The 20,380-nt window shown below is 41.0% G+C and overlaps 1 protein-coding gene across 1 annotated transcript in view; it reads right to left on the bottom strand.

The window, feature by feature from the left end:
• Window positions 1–355: 355 nt before the first annotated feature.
• Window positions 356–20,380, bottom strand: part of SHC4 (SHC adaptor protein 4) — a 32,281-nt gene continuing 12,256 nt past the window's right edge. Inside the window, exons 3-12 of the mRNA XM_068695995.1 lie at window positions 15,607–15,670; window positions 14,612–14,731; window positions 12,939–12,992; window positions 9,985–10,036; window positions 9,326–9,452; window positions 7,192–7,369; window positions 5,563–5,623; window positions 4,017–4,196; window positions 2,313–2,566; window positions 356–1,599 (exon numbers count right to left, since the gene is read on the bottom strand). Coding sequence (XP_068552096.1) covers window positions 1,444–1,599; window positions 2,313–2,566; window positions 4,017–4,196; window positions 5,563–5,623; window positions 7,192–7,369; window positions 9,326–9,452; window positions 9,985–10,036; window positions 12,939–12,992; window positions 14,612–14,731; window positions 15,607–15,670 — 1,246 coding nt within the window. The 3' untranslated portion in view covers window positions 356–1,443. The remainder of the gene's footprint in view (window positions 1,600–2,312; window positions 2,567–4,016; window positions 4,197–5,562; window positions 5,624–7,191; window positions 7,370–9,325; window positions 9,453–9,984; window positions 10,037–12,938; window positions 12,993–14,611; window positions 14,732–15,606; window positions 15,671–20,380) is intronic.

Below are 20,380 nucleotides of genomic sequence, written 5' to 3'. Positions count from 1 at the left end.
ATTTTATGCGTATGACCCCTTTTGTTTTCCAGAGGAAAGAGCTCTTACTATACTATCCCATGTAACATGAACACAGGCAAAATAACAGAATTTATTCTTTTATAGTCAAATCTTTTCTTCCAGCAATTGGTGACTATCCACAATTGTCTGCCTTATGGAACTAAGTTGGTGGGCTGGGAGACAGAGAGAATGTCCCTGCTGGTGCCAGAAGACATCACTTATCGGGATAACTTTCTAAGGGTATCACCCAGGCTACCAGTCTCGTTCTCTAGATTCTCCTTCCCTTTCTTAAGCTGCTTACTAAATCACTGTTTCTTCAACAGGAAACCCAAGAAACCTCTGTTAACTCTGAATATAGGATTGTTCATATTGAGAGTATTTATTGTGACCAAACAATTCATGTTTCCTTTAAAAGGCTTTTTGGGAACAAATGGACTCCACATGATTACAAGTAAAATCATATATTGTTTTGGAAAGAACACTGAATAAGGGCACATGCAAAATTCAAACAGTCCTTTAAATAGTTCTCTCTCAAAATGTATCATTAGTTTTGTTCAGCTTTTCTAGTTTGTAAACAACTATTTAAGCAATGAAAATATATTTTAGCCTACCTTTAAAAAGGGATGTCTCCAGTATTGATTAGTAGTAATACTAAAATCATATGCAAGACAAAAATATTAGGATCTAGCATGCCTGTCCTTGTAACAAGTTCTATTCCAAAATTATATTACATATATTAATTTCAACTTTGTAAATGTTGCATAATCTCAATTTTTTGAGTAGTCAGACAGTGATAAAAAAAAAAACAATTAAGAAACCAGACAAACCTTTCTGTATTGCGAATGCCATTCATTTCAAATATTACTTGCTAGTAAAGTGCTGTTACAAGCAAAGTGAAATTGTTAGTGTCTATCCAAAGCAGATGACATTTTAGTAATATTCAAATTGTATTTGTTTTGGCAAACAGTTAAAAGCTTTGACATGTTTGTTTAACCACCCAAAATTAATTCAGTATAAATAATATTGGTTTCCAATAATTCTATGCTAAAAGGCACATACTAATGTTCCAGTAGTTCATTCAAGTGAGCTTTTGCATGTAGAGGTTTAATTGTGCTTTTAAAACGTTACTGATTCAGTATGACCTTGAAAGTGACATTTGTGCATGTCTAAAAAACCTTCTCACAAATGAATCTCACACTCTGAAGGTGTAATTTTGCTAAGATTATATATATCTACATAACTATGCTTATTGATCTCTATAGATCTACATAGATATACACATATACATATATTCATACATACATACACAAAAGAATATCTTCTGGAACAGCAGCAAAAAGTGCAGTCTATACTTTTTGAATTGGCTTCATAATATAAAGTTTTATAATAGTCAATGCAATTTTCAGATACAAATTGTCTTGGGATTTGTGAAATCCAAGGGGATCATATGTGATATTGCATGTGTCCCATGTTATTCTCTTTCCTTACAGGCTGTTTCAAGCTCACTTCACTTCCAGAAGAGATGATTGGCAAATTATTTTCCATGTGATACTGAATAAGATGACTCACACTATCAAATATATGGTCTTTGGTTCTCACCTAATGAAAGAAGCAAAATAATTTAAGATTATATTGTGCTTGTAAGTGGTTAAACATGACCCTAGCCCACTGAAGTCAAAAAACCATTTAAGCTACTGAATTCAATGGAGCAGGATCATTAGGCTATAGCAGTAAGTCAGATTTATCCTTTGACTTACCATTAACTGACGTGAAAATTGGAGGACTGAGTTAAAGGAAACAAAACCTTTTTTTTTTTTTTTTCTTCCTCCACAGAAGAGAGATATTTTTTCCTAAATCCTACTAAGAATTTTGCTTTCTCATTTACTGTCTCCTCTGAGAAATGTCACTTCAGAGCACTCTTCTAGTCCTGAGCAGAAGCAGGTAGAATAGAACCGACATCAAACCACCTCTACCTTTTCTGTATCCAGAAGCATGTTAATAAATCAACTTAATTATTTAGCATTAAGGCTATTTTTCCAGAAATTTAATAATGAATCAAAGGATATATTAAGTTTGTACACTAATTATCAGCACCTGGACTAACAATTATATTTAAGCACCTCACTTCTATTTCCATGGTGCTTAGGTGCTTGTAAGTTCCTGAACTGAACTTTTAAACCTACTTTACTCACTGGCTCAATTTAAATTAACCTGAAGGGAATCAGATCATTTCCACGTCCAGGAATGCATCCATGCATTCTGACTGAAATACCTGAGCAGCCTTGAAATTTCCATGTATGAAATGTTCATACCTTGCCCTCAGGATCCACCAAGAGAAGATGCTTTGCTTGCCCTCCCTGAAGCCCACTGAGGACGTACTGCCCAGGTGATGTTGCACTCTCTCGCACCAAAAAATCCCCATCGTTGACTAAGAGACTCTCTGCTGCTTTCCTGTTTAATTTGCCATGGTAACAATCTTCATTCTTTAGCTGTTTTTTTATTTGTGGCAGAACACAGACACCAGCTGTGTTGCTTGTGGCACTCTGCTGAACAGCTTCTGGTAACTCTGAAATGAAAGGGAAAGTACTGGATACTTCACCTAGAACTTCACTCTAAAAGGAAGTAAGAGGGTATTTCTCTGGCTTTTAAAAATTCAAATAATTCAGTCTTGAGGCTATGATCAGGCTAACCTTACAGCCTGTAATAATACGCATACATGAATGCTCATAACCCTCCAGAGCATTAGGTAATGTTATCATGAGATCTCCTCCCGTACCTTATATGGGTAAACCTTGTGTCGCTAGGCAACAGGGATTGGAAACTGGATTTTTTTTCTGATGCTCTCATGCTTTGGTTTTGTATTTCTTTGGTTTTATTAAAAAGTCAAATCTTCCCCATAAAAAAAATAAAGACTGCTGTTGTTTTTAGCCTCTAAGATCTAGTTTTTCCTTTTTCCTTAACAAGCTCTGAAGAGATTGTCACGTCTCGTTGGGAGAGTCATGTTGAGTGGCTCCAGCTATGTGCAGGAATGTAAGACAACATGGCCAGTGTAGCCAGAAGGGAAGGATTACAGCATGATGCATCTGCTGTGAAAAAACGAACAATTACTGAATGTACTAGCAACTGGGTGGTTTGGGATATAGCCAGTCAGACTGCAAATGATTCACAGGCAGGATTTTTCTAAGGAAAATAAGAGGATACCACTTCTTCAATGAAATTGTGCAACATTAGGCTCCTGAGGATATAGCCAGTTCCTTTTAGAGCATAATACAGCCCTGGGTTGGAAATGCCTCAATGGTCACAGATTTCCTTTGCTGTAGAAAGATCTATCCAGTCCTTAGCCCGCTGTTTTGTATGGAGCCAACTCTGACAGAGAAAACACTCAGTGGGAAACTATAAAAGGTAAAGCTCTTTCATAAAGTGTTTTCAATAATAAGAAAAATCAGTAGCTACTGTATAGTCATGGATATCCACCACCTGGAGTCTTTTAATCAAGACTTAATTGGACATATATTTAATAGATACCATTGATCAAACAATTTGATTTAGAAGTTATTGGTTGAGATTCAATGGTCACTTATGCAAGAAGTGAGAAAGTGTTCATAACGATCCCATGTTGACCTTGCACGCTACTGACTGGGAAACAAAAGAATCTGAGGTCATTTCTAGCTTACAACAAGTGAGATAAGCACAGAGGAGAGCCCTCTTCCTTAAAGCACAGTGCAGTCCTAAGCTTCCATAATATCTTAAATACTTGCTTATTACCACCTGTGGAATACGGGACACTATTTGTTGTCATCAAGCAACTACAGAAGATGAAAGGTTACTCTATGTGCTCACACTCACTGTCAGCACTTTTCATCTTTGTCTTGAATTTGAAAATCGTTCTTGAATTTGAAAACACACACAAACTCTGTATTTCTTATGGGGAAACCAAAAGCTTTCTCTTTGCCCGTGGCTGAGAAGTCCCCTCTTTTCAAAGCATAGAAAGATACCATATAGCAACAAGCACCTACTTGCATGATGCAGTGGGCTGCCGTGACCCTGTGCTGCTGCTGTAGCACGGGCTGTACAGGCTGCAGACTGCAGGGCCTGTGTGTTGATGTAACATGGATCATCAAAAAGATCTGTTTTGTAGGCAGGCTTCATTAATGTCACATCTCTCTTTGTCTTCTGTGATCTTTCACCACAATGGCCTGCAATTAATAAACAGTATGCATAGATCATTATTTTTATTTTTTTAAAGAAAAAAACCTCAAGTTAAAATAACTGCAAAAGCTAAAATACAAATATTGTTATTCTTGTATATCCTATTAAAATCACTCAGAAGGAAAACAGAAATTGGCAAATGAACTTTTTTTCTTTCCTTTTTTCCCCCCTTATGGCTACAAGGCACAAGGTACACTATTCAGAATCAGTTAAAATGTTTTCAAAAATGTGCCACACTGGTTCAGTTCTGCTTCATTTAATGTCAGCAGTAAAACCCCCACTGATTGAAAATAAATTAATACATATGACTCTACAGAAACACAAGCTGTATGCATTGTTTGTTGCAAAACCCCTTCCTTCCCCTCTGCACCACAAGCTTTGTGGGAAGCTGAACAATTCTCTCCCTTGCTGTTCTGGTGGAGCATGGAGATGGAGGAGGTTGGTGCTTTGTGGCTCTGTCTACAGAGCCAGAGCCACATCTGTCAGGTTAGGATCCAAGCCTAGGAAGAGGCTAACAGAATATCCCCTGCAGGGTATGAAAATAATGCCGCTTCAGCTAGCCAAATACACACATACTTTTGCTCTTTAGCAAACATTTTAGTCCTAGATCTATTCATTCATTCATTATTTTTTCACCCTCTCTTTGTAGAAACCATTTGATTTTTCCTTTTCTTAAATCAGAAATAACATAAGAAATTGCAGTATCCCCTGTAGACAGTAATTGATCTCCTTATAATAGTGGAAGTGGGAATTCAAAAAGGATGTCATTTTGCAGTGAAAGAGATGAGCTGAGGAAACGTCCTTAGGACATCAGCTGTGGCAGGCAAAGTCCAGAAAGGGATGTAGGGTGGTAATCCCTTGGGGACCCAGAGAGCAGATTTTGCTAAAGCAGGACTGGGGGCACAAAGCTCCCCAAGGGAAGGGAAGGACACAGTTAAACGCAGAAGCTAGTGACACTGGAATCAAGGCCACAGACTCCACTGGAACAGCAACCCAATGCTGACAGCTGGGTCTCCTAATGTATTTGTAGGGGGTAGGGGTATTTTCAGAGACTGTTAAAGCAGAGAAATATCTTTCTTCTTCAAAGAGTAGGAAAGAATAAAACAACAAAGAGCTACTGTACAGTATCATGACAAGTAAAATGAATAAGTCTGCCAAAAGACATGAAGACAGATTAGTGCCCTTTTGAAAAGCTGTAAGGCTTTGTTGTCTGCCCTTCATCTAGGGAATCAAAAATGACCCACTAAGCAGGACACTTTTCACCATTGTATGGAAAGCAAAGGCACAGCCCTTCCAGTCAGATTGCCTTGGTTATTTTATGCATACAGAAGTGAAGGAAAATAGAGTACATACCCACAGTTTTGTTTCCTTCTGGGCAATTTTCATATAAATTGATGAACGTCGGGCTGCCTGTCTGCACAGAAATCATAAAGAGTCACATACAATAGTCCCTTGGAAACCTCCGATAACTGTAACATGCATGCACTAGTTAACTGTGATCCAGGTAACTTAACAAATCTTCACAAAAAAAATCCTATCTCCTCAATATTTCATGCTGATACTTTCTCCAGGATATCACATTTGGACATACTCCAACCCCCACTGAGACTGTTAACTGCCCAGTAACGTACCTAAGGCTTAATGTACCTAAATCCTGTGCCCTAACTGTCGGTCCTGTGCAGATGCACCAGGTGTAGGTTTCAGCAGCTGAACTGAGTCCTAATTCTTCTTTGATGGATAACTAATTTTTTCATTGTCATTTCTACAGATGTTATCATGAGGGTGAACTCTGACTTGCTCTGATACCAGGTCTGATTGAGCTGGAGGAACTTTTTTTTAATCAAAAGTCACAAAAGTAACAGTTTCAAGGGAGATAGTTTTGAAGTCATAAACTGAAATATGATGGTGACGTATAACGAACATGCAGCAGGAACAGATTAACTCCTAGGTAGAGTTCCTATTTCCTTATAACTGTTCCTTGCAATAAAAAAACAAGGAAGAAGAACTACAGACAACGTGGTGTGAGTGAAACAGTCACCAAGTTGTCTAAGCAGCACTAAAAGAACTGAAGGGAACTGAGAAGAAAAAATTAACACCCCATGGAAAGAAGGCAATTGCAATTACATGTTGCAGGGTAATTCCTTGCAACCCTGGAGAGCTTTGAATGCAAACTCAGGATAGAGACACATACCATTTAGAGAATTGTTTGGAGGCCAGGGCTGGAGTCTATCAGGCCCACAGCGGACATGTGGACTATGGTTTAAGTTAACATACTGGAAAATTGATGGAGCGGTTGCTGCCAGAGACAAACCACCACTGGGAGCAGCAACTTCTGAAGCGGCACTAACTTGCTGCCAGCAGGCATGGCCAAGTATGCACCCTCTTAGCAAAGTGATAGTGCCTGCCTGCTTCCCTGAATGAGGAAATGACGGTGTTTCCTGATTTATTTATTTTTTTTTAAATTTGTGACTATCCCAGGCAAAAGCCATGGATATTTGCATTTTTACTGCCCTTGAAAGCTGAGGCTGATTTGACAGAATCTCTTCAAACATTCCAAATGTAATTGATGTTGCATATACATTGCAATCAGTTAATGCTGTATGTATAGATTGTAGAACATAATGGACAAGATGGAATTCTTATCAGATCACAGAATTTGGAGCCAGGAAGTCCCAGATTTTATAAATGTTCTGTTAGACAAGCTATTCAAGTCTGTATCTATTTCCTCACAACTAAGAAGTGAACAAGGGAATATTACTTGGTCTCCTAAAAGTACTCTAAAGACAAACTAGTTAATCTTCAGAAAGTGCTTTGGGATTTAATTATGTACTAAGCATCATTAAATCTTGCCTAAAAAGAACTTTCCCAGGATAATCAGGACCTGGTTCTGATGTTAACACCATGCTTTATACCACAATAACACTTTATTATTCATTCCCATAATAGGTAGTGAATAGTTATTCCAGAAGATGATGTACTTACTGAGCAAGGCTGCTTTCTGCACTGTATAAGACAGCAAGCCCTTTGGCCTGTTTGCACTTTCATTCGCATGTCTAATGTTCCACCAGTGGGAGACTCTTTCCCTGGAATTTCATTGTAATATTCATGATCCTCCCTCTCCTGTAAATTCCCAGCTGATCCATTAGTATTTGCTGCCTCACTGCAAAAATATGGAAAAAAAAGAAAAGAAACTACTGTTACCATATGCTTTCTAATGCAGGCAAACGTCCCAAGTGTTTGTGGATCACACAATACACAGATTAGCCATACAGTCTATAAAGGAGTTTGGGTCTAAACTTTTAGAGTTATTTATTTTTCCAGGTACGTCTCTCCAGATTAAAAATGGAGTCACCATAGATCAGGCTGCCAGGAGATGATCTTAGCACCAGACAGCCCAGATCCCTGAGATGCCGATGTGTTGTTCGTTAAGGTATCCAAATTGTTGACCATAAAATTGATTCCTCTGGCTTCTCATCTCACCTGTATAAATCTAGGGACTGGGGGGCGTGGGACAGGAGAGAGACATGACTTGCAAAAGAAAATTAAAACCTCATGCATTTAGGCAGACAAGACTGACACTGTTTTAGAAAACCAAACATTGCTACAAAAAAAAAAAAGTCGTTTTCCCAGGTGGAATGCACTCTGATTTTAATAATCAGAATCCATACAACTATTCTGTTTCTGCTTGAAGAAAACACTGAATGACATGAAGGATGGTGGCCGAAGTTTTTCTTGAGCTAAAATAGAATGATGATAGCTTAAATGTACAGCTGATACACTGCAAAATAACTAGGCGCTTCCTGTATCGTCTCCGGTCCTGAAATAAAAAGCTCATCTCAAATCTTACTTCTCTGTTTAACAAGAACATAATTGGATAAAAGGCCTTGAGCAGGAAAGAGATAAAGTTCAAGTAGTCGATTATGTGATATGCAGTGCAAGTATTTGATTATGTGATTCATAGTAGTTTGGAGGTGGGTGACTCATTCACACAGCAATATCTGAGTTCTCTGTCTGAGGACCATTCTCGAAGAATGGCTGTGGTTTTGGCTCAAGGAGGGAATTTAATTAGCATCTTCCATTTCTCCTTTCTGCAATTTACTTGTGGCATAACCTAGCAGAGTTTCATAGCACAGACTCTTCCTCTGGCTATTGTCTCCAGGGTAAACAGACTAGTATTAGCAGTTGAATGGCTAGAAACACTATATAACGAGATAAATATAACCTGGAGGTGGTACTGCTGTCATGGAATAAAACCAGTTTTGTTGCAGTGTTGGGTACTGTAGCAGTGACATCACCTGCACACTAACTTCAGGGTTTCAGGAAGCAGCTAAGCAGTTTTACAGGTTTACCTGCTTGCAGGAGGTAGCAAGGGATCCAATTCACTAAAGAAAAGCCTGAGAAAAATAGACATGGCTAACCTGTGAGGAGAGCCATAAGTCAAAGCAAGAATTGTGTGTCCAGTGCAATGGGAAAAGTGTAGTTGAAATGGGGAATTGCAGTCTGAAATTTAATCTGTGTCCTGTAATTTGAACAATGTGCAGAGGACAGGACTGCATACTTGAAAATGCCAAGTAGTAGCTGGGCTTATTTCAGTATATGATGCTGATTCAAGTCATACCAGGTGGAACTGTAGGCCCCTGCCAGGACACAAGCAGAACAGCACAATGGTGAACTACAACTGCTTTTTTCCCCCACCACATACTTTCCACAGCTGCAGTGAGCTTAAACTTGGCATGGCTTGGGACTGAGCTCAGTGTGTGTGCATCATATTTATAGAGCAGAACTTCTCCACTTCATTTACTCTGCCCTTGCTTGGGCAGAATAATTTGAACATTTGCTCAGTTTACTTGCATCATTTGAAATAAGGCTGTTCCAGCTAAGAAACAATACAGCTGAATTCTGTCTTGTTATGCACCTGTACAAACGTCAGTGGAATCAGTGACATTTACTGGAATAAGCTAATTTTCATCTATTATACTCTGTACATGCAGCATATATTACAATTAGCATATGTCCAGAATGCATATCCAAAGCATCTTATATATGGAGTGTACTGTTTTCTTGAAAAGTAGTAAGAGAAGAAAACTGCCAGTGAAGTGACTGAGAATATGCTGACCTTTCATTAGATGTAACCAGGCTGGAGGGATTCTTCAGGTACTGCTTAAACCGGAGCTCAAAAGCCTGCCCTATGGTGTTTATTACTTCCTGCGCCATCCCATTGGGACATTCCAGTATGTGGCATGCTGCAAAGAGACACCTTGCTTTAACTAGGTAAACGAACTTTATACCAGAAAATAGAGCCAAGCTGTAATGCTTACAGCAGAAAAGCTGAGCATGAAATGATGCATCTGGATAACTTTAGGACATTATGCACTTAGGAAGTTGCACTAGGGGTATCTTAATCATAATACCAACTTACACTTCAATAAAAGAAACTCTCCATTTATGGTTTCTTCATGGAGTGCTCCTGCACCTTCCTCCCCAAGCAAGGCAGAGCCCTGGTCTTTGGCTGCCTGGGGAAGAATCCTGCCCCAGCGCAGGGTCAGCACCTGGCACAGGTGTAGTCCAACCCATGGATCCTCACTTAATTGCACAAAGAATATGATATCTAAAGCCACAGTCTGCATACAATCACTCCCATCCATACATGGAAGATGGAAATTGTATAGACTATTGGGCTATTCAGTAGTTCTGATTTTGAAACTCAAGGAATTCCTTAGTACAGATAAAGCAATTGCAAAAACATGCATGATAATCTGGAAATTGTTTCCATACCTCTCTGATTAACGGGATCTTTTGCTACATATGCAACATAGTCTGTCGTATCCTTTAGGAAAGAAGAACACAAGTACTTTAAAATTATCATCATGGACAGTAAGGATTGTTCAGCTATCACCATAACAAAGCAACTGAGTATACACAGAGATTTTCAGCTTTCAAAAAATACTTCATTCAGGAAAAAGTAGAGGTTCTAGCAAAGGGGGCTAAGGATTAGCGATACACTGGTGGATCACACAGTCATTGTGCAGGAATGTTTTTCTTGTAATAAATGCAGTAGACCATTTTGCATTCTTTGGGTTTCCAATAAACTGTGTTTTCAGTTCCAAACTCTGCAACAGAAGAAATTCAGCTGGTGCCTCATCAGCAGACAACACTGCTCTCTTCTGCTGCTCCCACAAAGCTCAAAGCCTCTTCTGTGGAAAGCATCAGAGCTGCGTGACCTCCAGTCACATCTTTTAGCTGGGACAGTCCTTATCGATATCTGTGGAATATTAAAAAGTGCAAAAATACTGCAAAGAGTAAGTTAGAATTTTCCCGATTTGTAGCCTGAAGATTGACTTTCAAAGGCATCTTAGAGAAAAAGTTGATCTTTAAAAAATTGCAGAACACGATGCAGATCTGATCTCAATCACTGCTGCCTGATTTTAGGCTGGCTAACATCAGGTTAAATTACCCTGGACCTCAAGGCTGCCGCTGAGATCAGACGACCTCAGTATAATCAGTTGTCTGTTTCAGATTTCTTTTTCCAGCCAGCACTGAAATAATAATCACTTTTTCTTGTGAAACTGAAAAGGGAACTGGCATGGAAAAATTAAAATTTCTGGTCATATTGCAAAAGCAAAGAGTCACTTGATGATTTAGTGTTATAGTAAAAATGGTGAGGTAATGAATAACATTCTTTTAATAATTAAAGATGCATTTTGTTATTTTGGATCTTTAAGGCTGAATGGAGAAAGTGCAATTCGAAGCTTAAAGGCATGGCTCTCTTGAGGGAAGATGCAATCAGCTGGCAGGAAACAAAGGCCCCCATTTGCAATATGCACAAGAACAATCATTTAATAATTCACAATGAATGACACAGGAGGCAGATCTCAGGGTCAGCAGATCTTGCCCTAGATCATTAAAAGCAAAAAAAAACAACTCCAAACTTAATATCATTAAAGCAAAGAAAGCTAAATATTTCTCATGCATTTATTGAACACAATTTCCTTCCTTTTCCTCTCAGGGTTTTCTTAAGGCTCATAAATATTTTAGCATACACTCTCAAAATAAATTAGATCTTGAGAGCAACTCAAAAACTAAAGCAACTACAGCAGTACCTGCTATTTTAATATCTTTACAATGTTTAAGTACTTGCATGGATGGCTTTGCTTTAAAATAAAGCCCCCTCTAGAGCAGAATACTGCCATTCCTTAACAGTGAAGAGCAACAGTGAGCTGTGTTCAGGCCGTGAATGTGGAGACGGGTGGAGAGACATGTCCTATGGAAACCATAGCTAGCACATGTAAGGGGAGTTTCTGAAAAAAGCTCAACAAGACACCAGAATTGCCCTGTGTGAAGTGCCACACATAGTTCCCTCCCCTACCAAGACCTCTGTTTTACACATTCTCTCAGCTGCACCACCAAAAGCCTGTAGCACATTGTTGTGCTAGCACATTCCTTGGAGGTCCTACCACTTAAGCACTGACCCAGCCCTTGTGTATCCTGTGAGATCTGATGGGATCACTATGTAGGACCAGTGCAGGATAATGATAACAATAATAGTAATAAAAACACCACCACTATAAAAAGGTAAACAAGCCCTGTAGAATTACCCATCCAGCCCACTGCATGTAAGTCACTAAGCATAAGTCTGAAAATGTATCCCTGAAATTTCCAAAGTGGAGATGGTATATAAAGACAATCTATTTAGACAGCCAGCATCTAGGACATAGTACATACTTCAGAGGCAAGACAGATTAAGTGACTACACACATGCTCCCTCCTCACTTCCCACCCCAGCTCCAGAAAGCTCCTGTTTTCAGGCAACTTTGGGCAAAACCTCTCAGAGGGCTCCTTACATCACCACGATGGCCCTCCAGAGAAGATCCATCAATCACACAGGGCTGGTTCCCAGCTATTTTCCCTTGCTTGGTCCCAAATCCAGAGGGGCAGATTTGGTATTTTCCAGTCAAAGCTAGACCTGGTGTCAGCCCCCACGCTATCAAGAACATGACCCAGAGCCTTCTATTTTCCCTGTTTCATAACACAAGAACAAGGAGACGTTTAACAAAACTGAAGGGCAGAAAATTCAAAACTGATTAAAAAAATACTGTTTTCACAGAGCATGGAGTGTGAAATTCAGAACACTGGCAGAGCTAGGAACTTGCTGACACTGGAGGAAGGAACAGGTCATGTTTATGGATGACACATTCTTCACTTACAATCATTTCCAATAAAGGATTTGGAAGAGGATAGAAAACTTCTTGTGTGACAACATCAATGAGTTCATAACTATAATACTAGGAGAAAACCGCATGTCTGCAAGCAAAATAATGCCACGTTTGTCTTATAGGAGTTTTGTCTGACTTGAAATTTGTTTAAAATTTACAGGCACTGGTGCTGACCACTTTTGTGGCTCAACATAGAACTGATATAATTCCTATGTTTGTGTGTTCTTACATTTAGGGCCCCAAGTCTGGGGACTTCTGAGTGAACTGAGGCTCACTGATGGACAGTGAGAAAAGTAACTCTACCTAGCTATCAAACAACCACTGAATCTCTATTCCATGTGTCCTTTTCCATCTCAGGCCCACTGTTTTATTGTTATCCTGGTCACGATGCAGAAGCATGGCATACTGTTAGTGCTTGCGGATAGGACAGGATGAAATAAAGTATTTGCAGGTACTTCTGTTCTCATAATAATTTCATTATACCTGTGGAAATATATCTTATAAATCAATACTTACTGGGTCACCTCCAGAAGCAAATGAGATGGACTGCATGTGATGGTTGGCAATAATCTGAAAAGCATGACAAAGTAGTTAAACATGCTCATGTGCCACGCATTTGGAAAACAGCAGAGCAAGCAAAAAAGTTCATCACAACCCAGTCTATTAATACATGGACACATTATTTGTGAATGAAGAAACTAAAAATAGGAGTATTTTTAGAGACATCCTGTTCACGCTTGGAAACGTCTGATCAAACTTCCTTAAAGGTTTTTTCAGAATGAATTAAGCCAACAGCTTCTAACCTGGTCTGTATAAAGCTACATGAGTCTCTTACAGGAGAAAACTGGAAACACTGGATGCTTTTACAAATTCTTGAGAAATTAATTCAGTTTAAAATGACCAACAATTTTGTTTAAATGCATGAAGTATATAACAGTTGCATTTTTACTAACAGTAACAGTACAAACACTGATACTCTGATCACATTGTCTCTCAGCACTGGGACCAAGCTTTTATGTGGTAGAAATGTTGGTGGCCAGATCATGCATCAACTTTTCTTCATTTCAAACACTACCTCATCTCTGGAGACAAACCGCAATTTATTATAAAATCAAGTGCACAAGATTACACAAGTGGGAACACAGTGAAATGTGGCAGCAGCACAGGAATGGAATAAACAGGATTTCCAATTTGCAAAGGCATAGCAAGAGAAGATCTAGAAAGAGCTTCAAGACAGTCCCCCGAACACCCACATCTGCGGTAACAGGGCACATGAGTGCCTTTGCAAAGAGATCTGTCTGTCCGGCTTAGTCCTGTACCAAACAGGAACAGCTTAGAGGGCCATACTTTAGCTGCCAAACCCCAGTGCTTCGTCTGACATAGGGAAGCCCTTTGCTGCTGTAGCTGAAAGGAAGGGAAGCCTCAGGCCACAGACCCTTGCTCCTCCTAGCACAGGAGAGCCCCAAGTGCTCAGCCTGGCCTCAGGGCAGTACAACAGGTCCTTAGAGTCAGTGAATCAAAACTACCTCCCCGATGCTCCCCTGCTCCAGCTTGGAAGAAAACCCGCTGCTGGCCCTGGGTGAGATCATGCTGGGAGCTGAAGCCAGCAGCTGAAGGAGGAATTAGGTGGGCAAGACAAAGCTCCCAGCTGCATCTGCCACGGGGGGTGCACGCCCCAGTCCCACAGTCCCAGGGCAGACCCAGGCTCTCAGGAACATGCCTCAGTGGAGCCCAGGGAATCTGTACAGCAAAACTGATTATGCACATATATTGCCCAGCTGTAAAATAGCTTTGAACGACTGCAAAGCCAAGCTCTGACTCATTATTTATGTCAATTTTTTCTTTCCCCTAGGATTTGTCAGAAATTCCAGTAAGGACTAGTGCCTTGTTTATTAGGCACAGTACAGACAGTGACACATTGAGAGAAACAGTTTGCCAAGTGCTTAGAGATCCCTGGACACAAAGGACACTAACACAAACAAAAAGAGCATGTGCCACATCTTGAATTCCCGCAAAATACTCTCATTTTTAAATTCAGAGGAATCACACGGTTCAGCTTCATCAGGCATGCATGGGAAGACTAGAGGGTGCTCCTTTCCACTCAAGCACCCAGCCCTTCTTACAGACATCACAAAAAGAGGAGAATATAGTAGCACAGAGAGAAGGACACTGATTTACATGTATCCTACCTGCTGTGTGTCAACATTAATCAATGTGAGGCTGTTTGTTGAAATGGTCAGCTTTATATTCACGCCAGAAAACTGAAGATTACTTTTGCCAAGTACAGAAGACAGAAACTTAACTGGAGGCTTTGAATACAAACAAAAGAAAGAGACTGTCAACTGGGTTTGTCGGGGCAGAAGTATATCTGAGTCAAGTAGATTTTACAGCTTTTGTTGAGAATTTAAAGGGAACAGGGATAATGTCATGGTCAAACACAAGTAGACTTTCTAACAAATATCAGCTTTGAGTATGACTCGTGTACATGTTTATTATGTCAATAATGGGGAAAAGTTTTAAAGAAACAAAAAAAACAGGGAGATAAATGTTATAGCTGGCTCAGGAGTTCAGAATGTGTAATTTTCCCACCAAACTCAGCCTCATTTCCTGAGGATGAAGTGTTTCAGAGTAAATTAAGAAATTCTCTCATTCATTCATTTTTCAGGAACATGTTGGTTCACCCTTAGCTCCACTGTTACAGGAGGAAACCAATAACCTCCCGTGAACACTGCCCCACAGCAGCACTTGCACTGACTCCCTCTGCATGCTAGCTATTAAATAGATGACAGGCCCATTAAACACTGCCTTTCTCATTGTGCTTATTTTTTTCAGTATAAATAAAAATCGGGTAATCCTCCAGTGAAGGAGCTCTCTTTCACTGTCCAAAAGACCTCCTACATTTTACCTGCCAGAACCTAGGATTTGCTAAGCACTGAGCACTGCAATGGCTGGTAGAAGCAGGAGCTCCAGGCAGAGCACTAACCCTGGTGAGAAGAGGTCCAGCACAACCTCAGCACCCAGAAAAAGCAGGCTAAGCATCCTGCTACAAACACTTCCATGTTATACCAAGCTCACATGAATTAACATGCACTCCACCACGGGCTGAATCTTGTTGGGGTATCATGTATCAAGTTTATCAGAAGCAGATACAGAAAAGTAATCATTCAGCTAAAACTGTATTTACCTTCCGCTTCTTTATCGCTCCATTTGTACCTGATACGGCTTCACACAGTCGACTTATTGCTTCCCTACAAATAGAAAAATACAGCATAAACTGTTGGATCATTTAACATGCATCAGCTGTAACAGGGCCAGCAACGTTGTGATTTATTGTTATAATTCCACTTAGAAACACTTAAATCTTCCGGAAAGCCTTTCACAGTTGTTTTTCCTTCTTTATCCCAGGGTTAAAAAAAAAAAAAAGTATTACAGTATTTAATGAAACACAATAATTCAACAGCCTGCTTTGGGTTGATTCTTTTTCTTCACAAAATGTACCAGTGTCACCTAATGAAAATTCTTTGTTAAAAAACCAAACAAACAACAACAAAAAAAAACAGCTAACCACAATGAAACTCCAAGGACCTCATGCCTTCAAGTCCTTTTTCTCAGTAAGGTTGGCAGAGCTCTTACTGGCAGGGAGGGCTCCTGCCTGCCTTAATCCATTTGATTTAGAGCACCAGGGGTGTGCTGAGTGAGCCCAGCTGGGTGCTCTTATGGGCTTCCTGGTGTTTGGGGTTTCTCTTTAAAAAAAAAAGAAATATTTCATCTGCACTTCAGCCAATTTCCCACACTTTTCTCTCACAGGAACATTCTTGCTTCCCAGCCTACCCTGTTTGGGAGTTATGCATGAACATTTCCCAGCACTGCCCTTGCTAGGCGTGGCAGTCATTCCAGGATTTGGTACCTGGGCTGCTGATAACACATCTCTTTGTCAAACTGTGACATTCTTGGCCAAACCACTGGTTAGATATATACATGCACACCAAAAATAAGAGTGTCTTTGAGTGTTGCTATCAACAGTTCTATATCCCTCCATGCAGAAGACTTTTCTTGGGGAATACTGCATAAATCTTTCCCTTTATAAGGTGCAGGTGCATGGTTTGCTCAGCTGAAGCTAGATTTCAAGGCCACTTCTCCAAGGCAAGGGGTTTTATGATAGTGTTTTGAAAAGTCATGGTTCAGGGGGGGGAATTTGGTGCTGTAATCAGCTTTGCAACTTCTGTTCCAAATCTGAGGTCTCAGTTTCATATCTTTCCATCTCTAGCAGGTATTTCCCAAATCAGATGTCCTTTCCCAGACACACAGTCATCTCTGTGGTGCTTCTTAGGAAGCATAAGCGTAAGGCATAAAGTACCAGTGGTCTGTACCAGAGACAGCTAAATTACTCAGTATATCTAAGTGTCGTGCTGCATCTATTTCCCACGTTTCATGAAAGCAAGTTCTGATACACAATCAGTCAGGCGACTGGTTTCCACATATAGAACACTTGACAGTCCTGATGGAGGTTAGCAGGGCAGCTGGGGAAAAAATCTTTTATTGGCAGCCATAGACTTTTCCTGGACTGACACTTATTGTTTTGAAGCCAATGGAAAAATGGTGACTGACTGGGTTGGGATGTGCTTAGCAGATTTCCTTAACTTTCCTGGACATCCTGGAGACAAGGAAAGGCTGGGTCTGCTGCAGCATGCCACGAATTCCAGGATCCAACCCAATAGCCTTATCTTGATAATCCAGGAATCGCAGGTGTTACTGGTGCAAATTTTCCATGTGTCAGCCTTGGACAATGTCTGGGGAGCCAAAGACGCTGCTAACAGCACAAAGCCACCTTGATGGGTCTGACCTGCAGCCCGTGACCCTTCTGGCCACCCAGAACCTGTGCCAAGGTTGTGGGGGGCATCCCACAGCCCCATCCTGCAGCCAGCGCTTCACACTGTACCTCCTGTATGGGCTGCCTTGGCCCGAGTTCAAACCTGGGCTTTCACAGGTTTGGATTTCATTTCATGCTTGAGGGGAAAGGAATTAGTTTGTTTATTTTTTTGCTTATTTACTGCGTTATTACCCAACAAGCTAATTAGGAAACAAGCTAGTTAAGAAAGTCCATCTATTTTTCAAATACTGGCGGGTGCATGGGTGGAACATGCTGCTGGGCTTTTCCAGAGAAAGCTTCCTTTCAGAAAGGCTAAAAATTGCCAGGTACATCCCAAGCAGCACTGTCAGCCTGAGGCCTGTGCTGGGCCTGAGGAGCAGGGGTGGGCCGCAAGCACCCAGCATGGTGCCGCTGACCCCTGGCATCTCTGCTGGCCCCAGCACGGCGCCCCACAGATGTTGCTGAATTATGTGAGCATAAAGCACTGGAGATTGCTGATATTAAATGGAGTCTTCCCGTCAGATGAAGTCCTGAGAACCTGCAGACTTCATCAAGGGCAATGTAACAAAAATGTAGTGAATATGTTCTGAGTGAAACCAGCAACAAAGAAGATGAGCATTGTAGTGGGCTACACAAGATGTTTCAGATTCAGTTTACAAACACAGACTTTTTTTTTACCCTTTTAAAGCAAAGCATTTCCCCCTACACAACCAAAAATATGCTTTTGAAGTGAAATCCTGGCATCCCTCTCGTTTTGTTGCTTTTTTCTTTCGGTGTTACCCATAGAAAGGCCAAAGCTAAACAAAATGGGAATAGCATCCTGCAGGATGATCTTGCAGATTCCAATGATCCGTTTGGAAAATGAGAGCTCATCTTCTCATTCAATATTAAAGGAAATTAAAATCAGAGCCAAGACATTAAGGCATTGGAGCCTTCAAGTCTAGCTCCACCTAGAAAGAAAACCAGATACTGAACAAATTGGAAAAACAGGGAAGTCTTCTATTTTGGTGACAAATGAGTTCCTGCATGCTTCAAGCAGCCTATGCAGAATAAGGAGTTGCAGGCAAAGCCGTCCACAGCTGATCCCATTCTGCTACAAGAACATCTTGTCACTGCCCATTTCACCCTGCTCTGAAGCAATTGTCCAGAAAACAGGAACAAAAATGTAGGCAAATCATTTCTACTTAATAGTTTCTATTTCCTCTCTTTACAGAATCACAGTAGAGGAAGTCATCTTCTCACAGCTATTCCTTGCTGTTTATCTGTGGATGGTTTTCCAGATGATCTAACAAACCTCAAATGTTATTTTAAAGATGTGAGAAGCAGCCATTTGATAACACCTTGTCCTGCATTCAGTTAGAACAGAGTTAATTTTCTTCCTAGTAGCTGGTAGAATGCTATGTTTTGGCTTAGGATGAGAAGAGTGCTGATAACACCCCAATGTTTTAATTGTTGCAGAGCAGTGCTTATACCAAGCCAAGGACATCTCAGCCTTTTGCTCTGTCCTGCCAACAGGCAGGCTGGGGGTGCAGCAAGAGCTGGGAGGGGACAGACCCAGGACAGGTGACCCAAACTAGCCAAAAAAGGGGTATTCCATACCATCTGACGTCATGCTAAACAATATATAGGGGTGGCTAGCCGGGAGAGGGGGGCCGGACTGCTCGGGGTTAGGCTGGGCATCGGTCAGTGGGTGGTGAGCAATTGCATTGTGCATCACTTGTTTGTACATATTATTAGTAGTAGTACTATTATCATCATTGTATTATTATCATCATTGCATTATTATTTTTATTGTTATTGTTATTGTTTTTATTATTATTATTGTTATTATTATTTTCCTGTCTTATTAAACTGTCTTTATCTCAACTCACGGGCTTCACTTTCCATTTCTCTCCCCCGTCCCAGAGAGGGAGGGGGGAGGGTGAGCGAACGGCTGTGTGGTGTTTAGTTGCCGGCCGGGTTAAACCAGGACACACCTTGCTGCTATAACTGAACACCTCTCCATTTCAGTCACTCCCATGGGGCAGGCAGACCTGACCTGGACACTGCACACTAGGAAGAAAAGAAATTCTGGAAATAACCGTGATAAACTGAAATAGGATTTTCTGTGCCTTCTTCCTGGAAACCTGCTACTAATTCCTTCATACAGCTGTTTGTTTTCAGTCACTTGCTTGGGCAAGTCTCTCCTTTTAGATCTGCCAGACGGCATACACCTGTGTAGGCCTTGTAGTTAATCTTGTTCTCAGACGAATGTGCAGCTTCATGCGTTCAGGCATTTGCTTGTCCATTTTACACTTGCCAAATCGGAGACAGCAGCAGCAGATGTGGCCTTGTTATTCCAGTCATGTTGCTGCTTTTCCTTTCTCTCCTCCTTGTCACTCATCCCAAAGCAAAGCACTTTGCGTTTGTTTGTTTTTCTTTTAAATCACACTGAATGAGGTAACTCCACTGACATACTCTGTGGCAATTCCTCTTGACCCCGGAACCACAGAATGAAATCAGGAGAGCTGCGAGGAATTTAAATCGTTCTTCTAGGCTAAGGTAAAGAAAACCTTGCTCCTCAACAACTTGGGCATCTCTTGCCATGTGAAGTGGCATCACTGTCTGTCAGTCTTGTGGTGCCCATGCAAAAACAATAAACCAACCACTGGTAATTTGCATGGAAAGTTTTTGCTTTTCATAATGAAAGGGAGAAATTTGGGTCAGCTCCTGAGCAAGCAACCATGGTCAGCTCCACAGCTCCGGGGCTGAGCTGGGCCAGCACCACAACCCCTTACAGCCAGTGGGCGCTGCAGGAGCCGGGGACAGAGTGGACTTGTGGTTGCTCACCCAGGCCGAAGGGCTCTGCAGCCCTTGTCACTCCCATTTTTGGCACCCGTAACCTTTAGATCAGCTCAGCTGTACAGTCAAATCCAGACTTCTACTCTGGGGCTGCACCTCTGGAGTAAGCCCCACCACAGACGCTCCTTCGAGCGTGCGTGCAGGAGGGGAGGCACAGTGCTGACAGAGAGCCGCTTTGTTGATTATTTCCCCAAATGAGAGCAAAAGAAGAGTGAAGGGCTGATGTAAGCAAGTAAGCATGCTGCTT

The sequence above is a fragment of the Anas acuta genome, chromosome 12, assembly GCF_963932015.1.
Source record: "Anas acuta chromosome 12, bAnaAcu1.1, whole genome shotgun sequence".
NCBI lineage: Eukaryota > Metazoa > Chordata > Aves > Anseriformes > Anatidae > Anas > Anas acuta.
The sequence above is the reverse complement of the archived record's forward strand: the minus strand, read 5'-3'. Positions and strand labels throughout refer to the sequence as shown.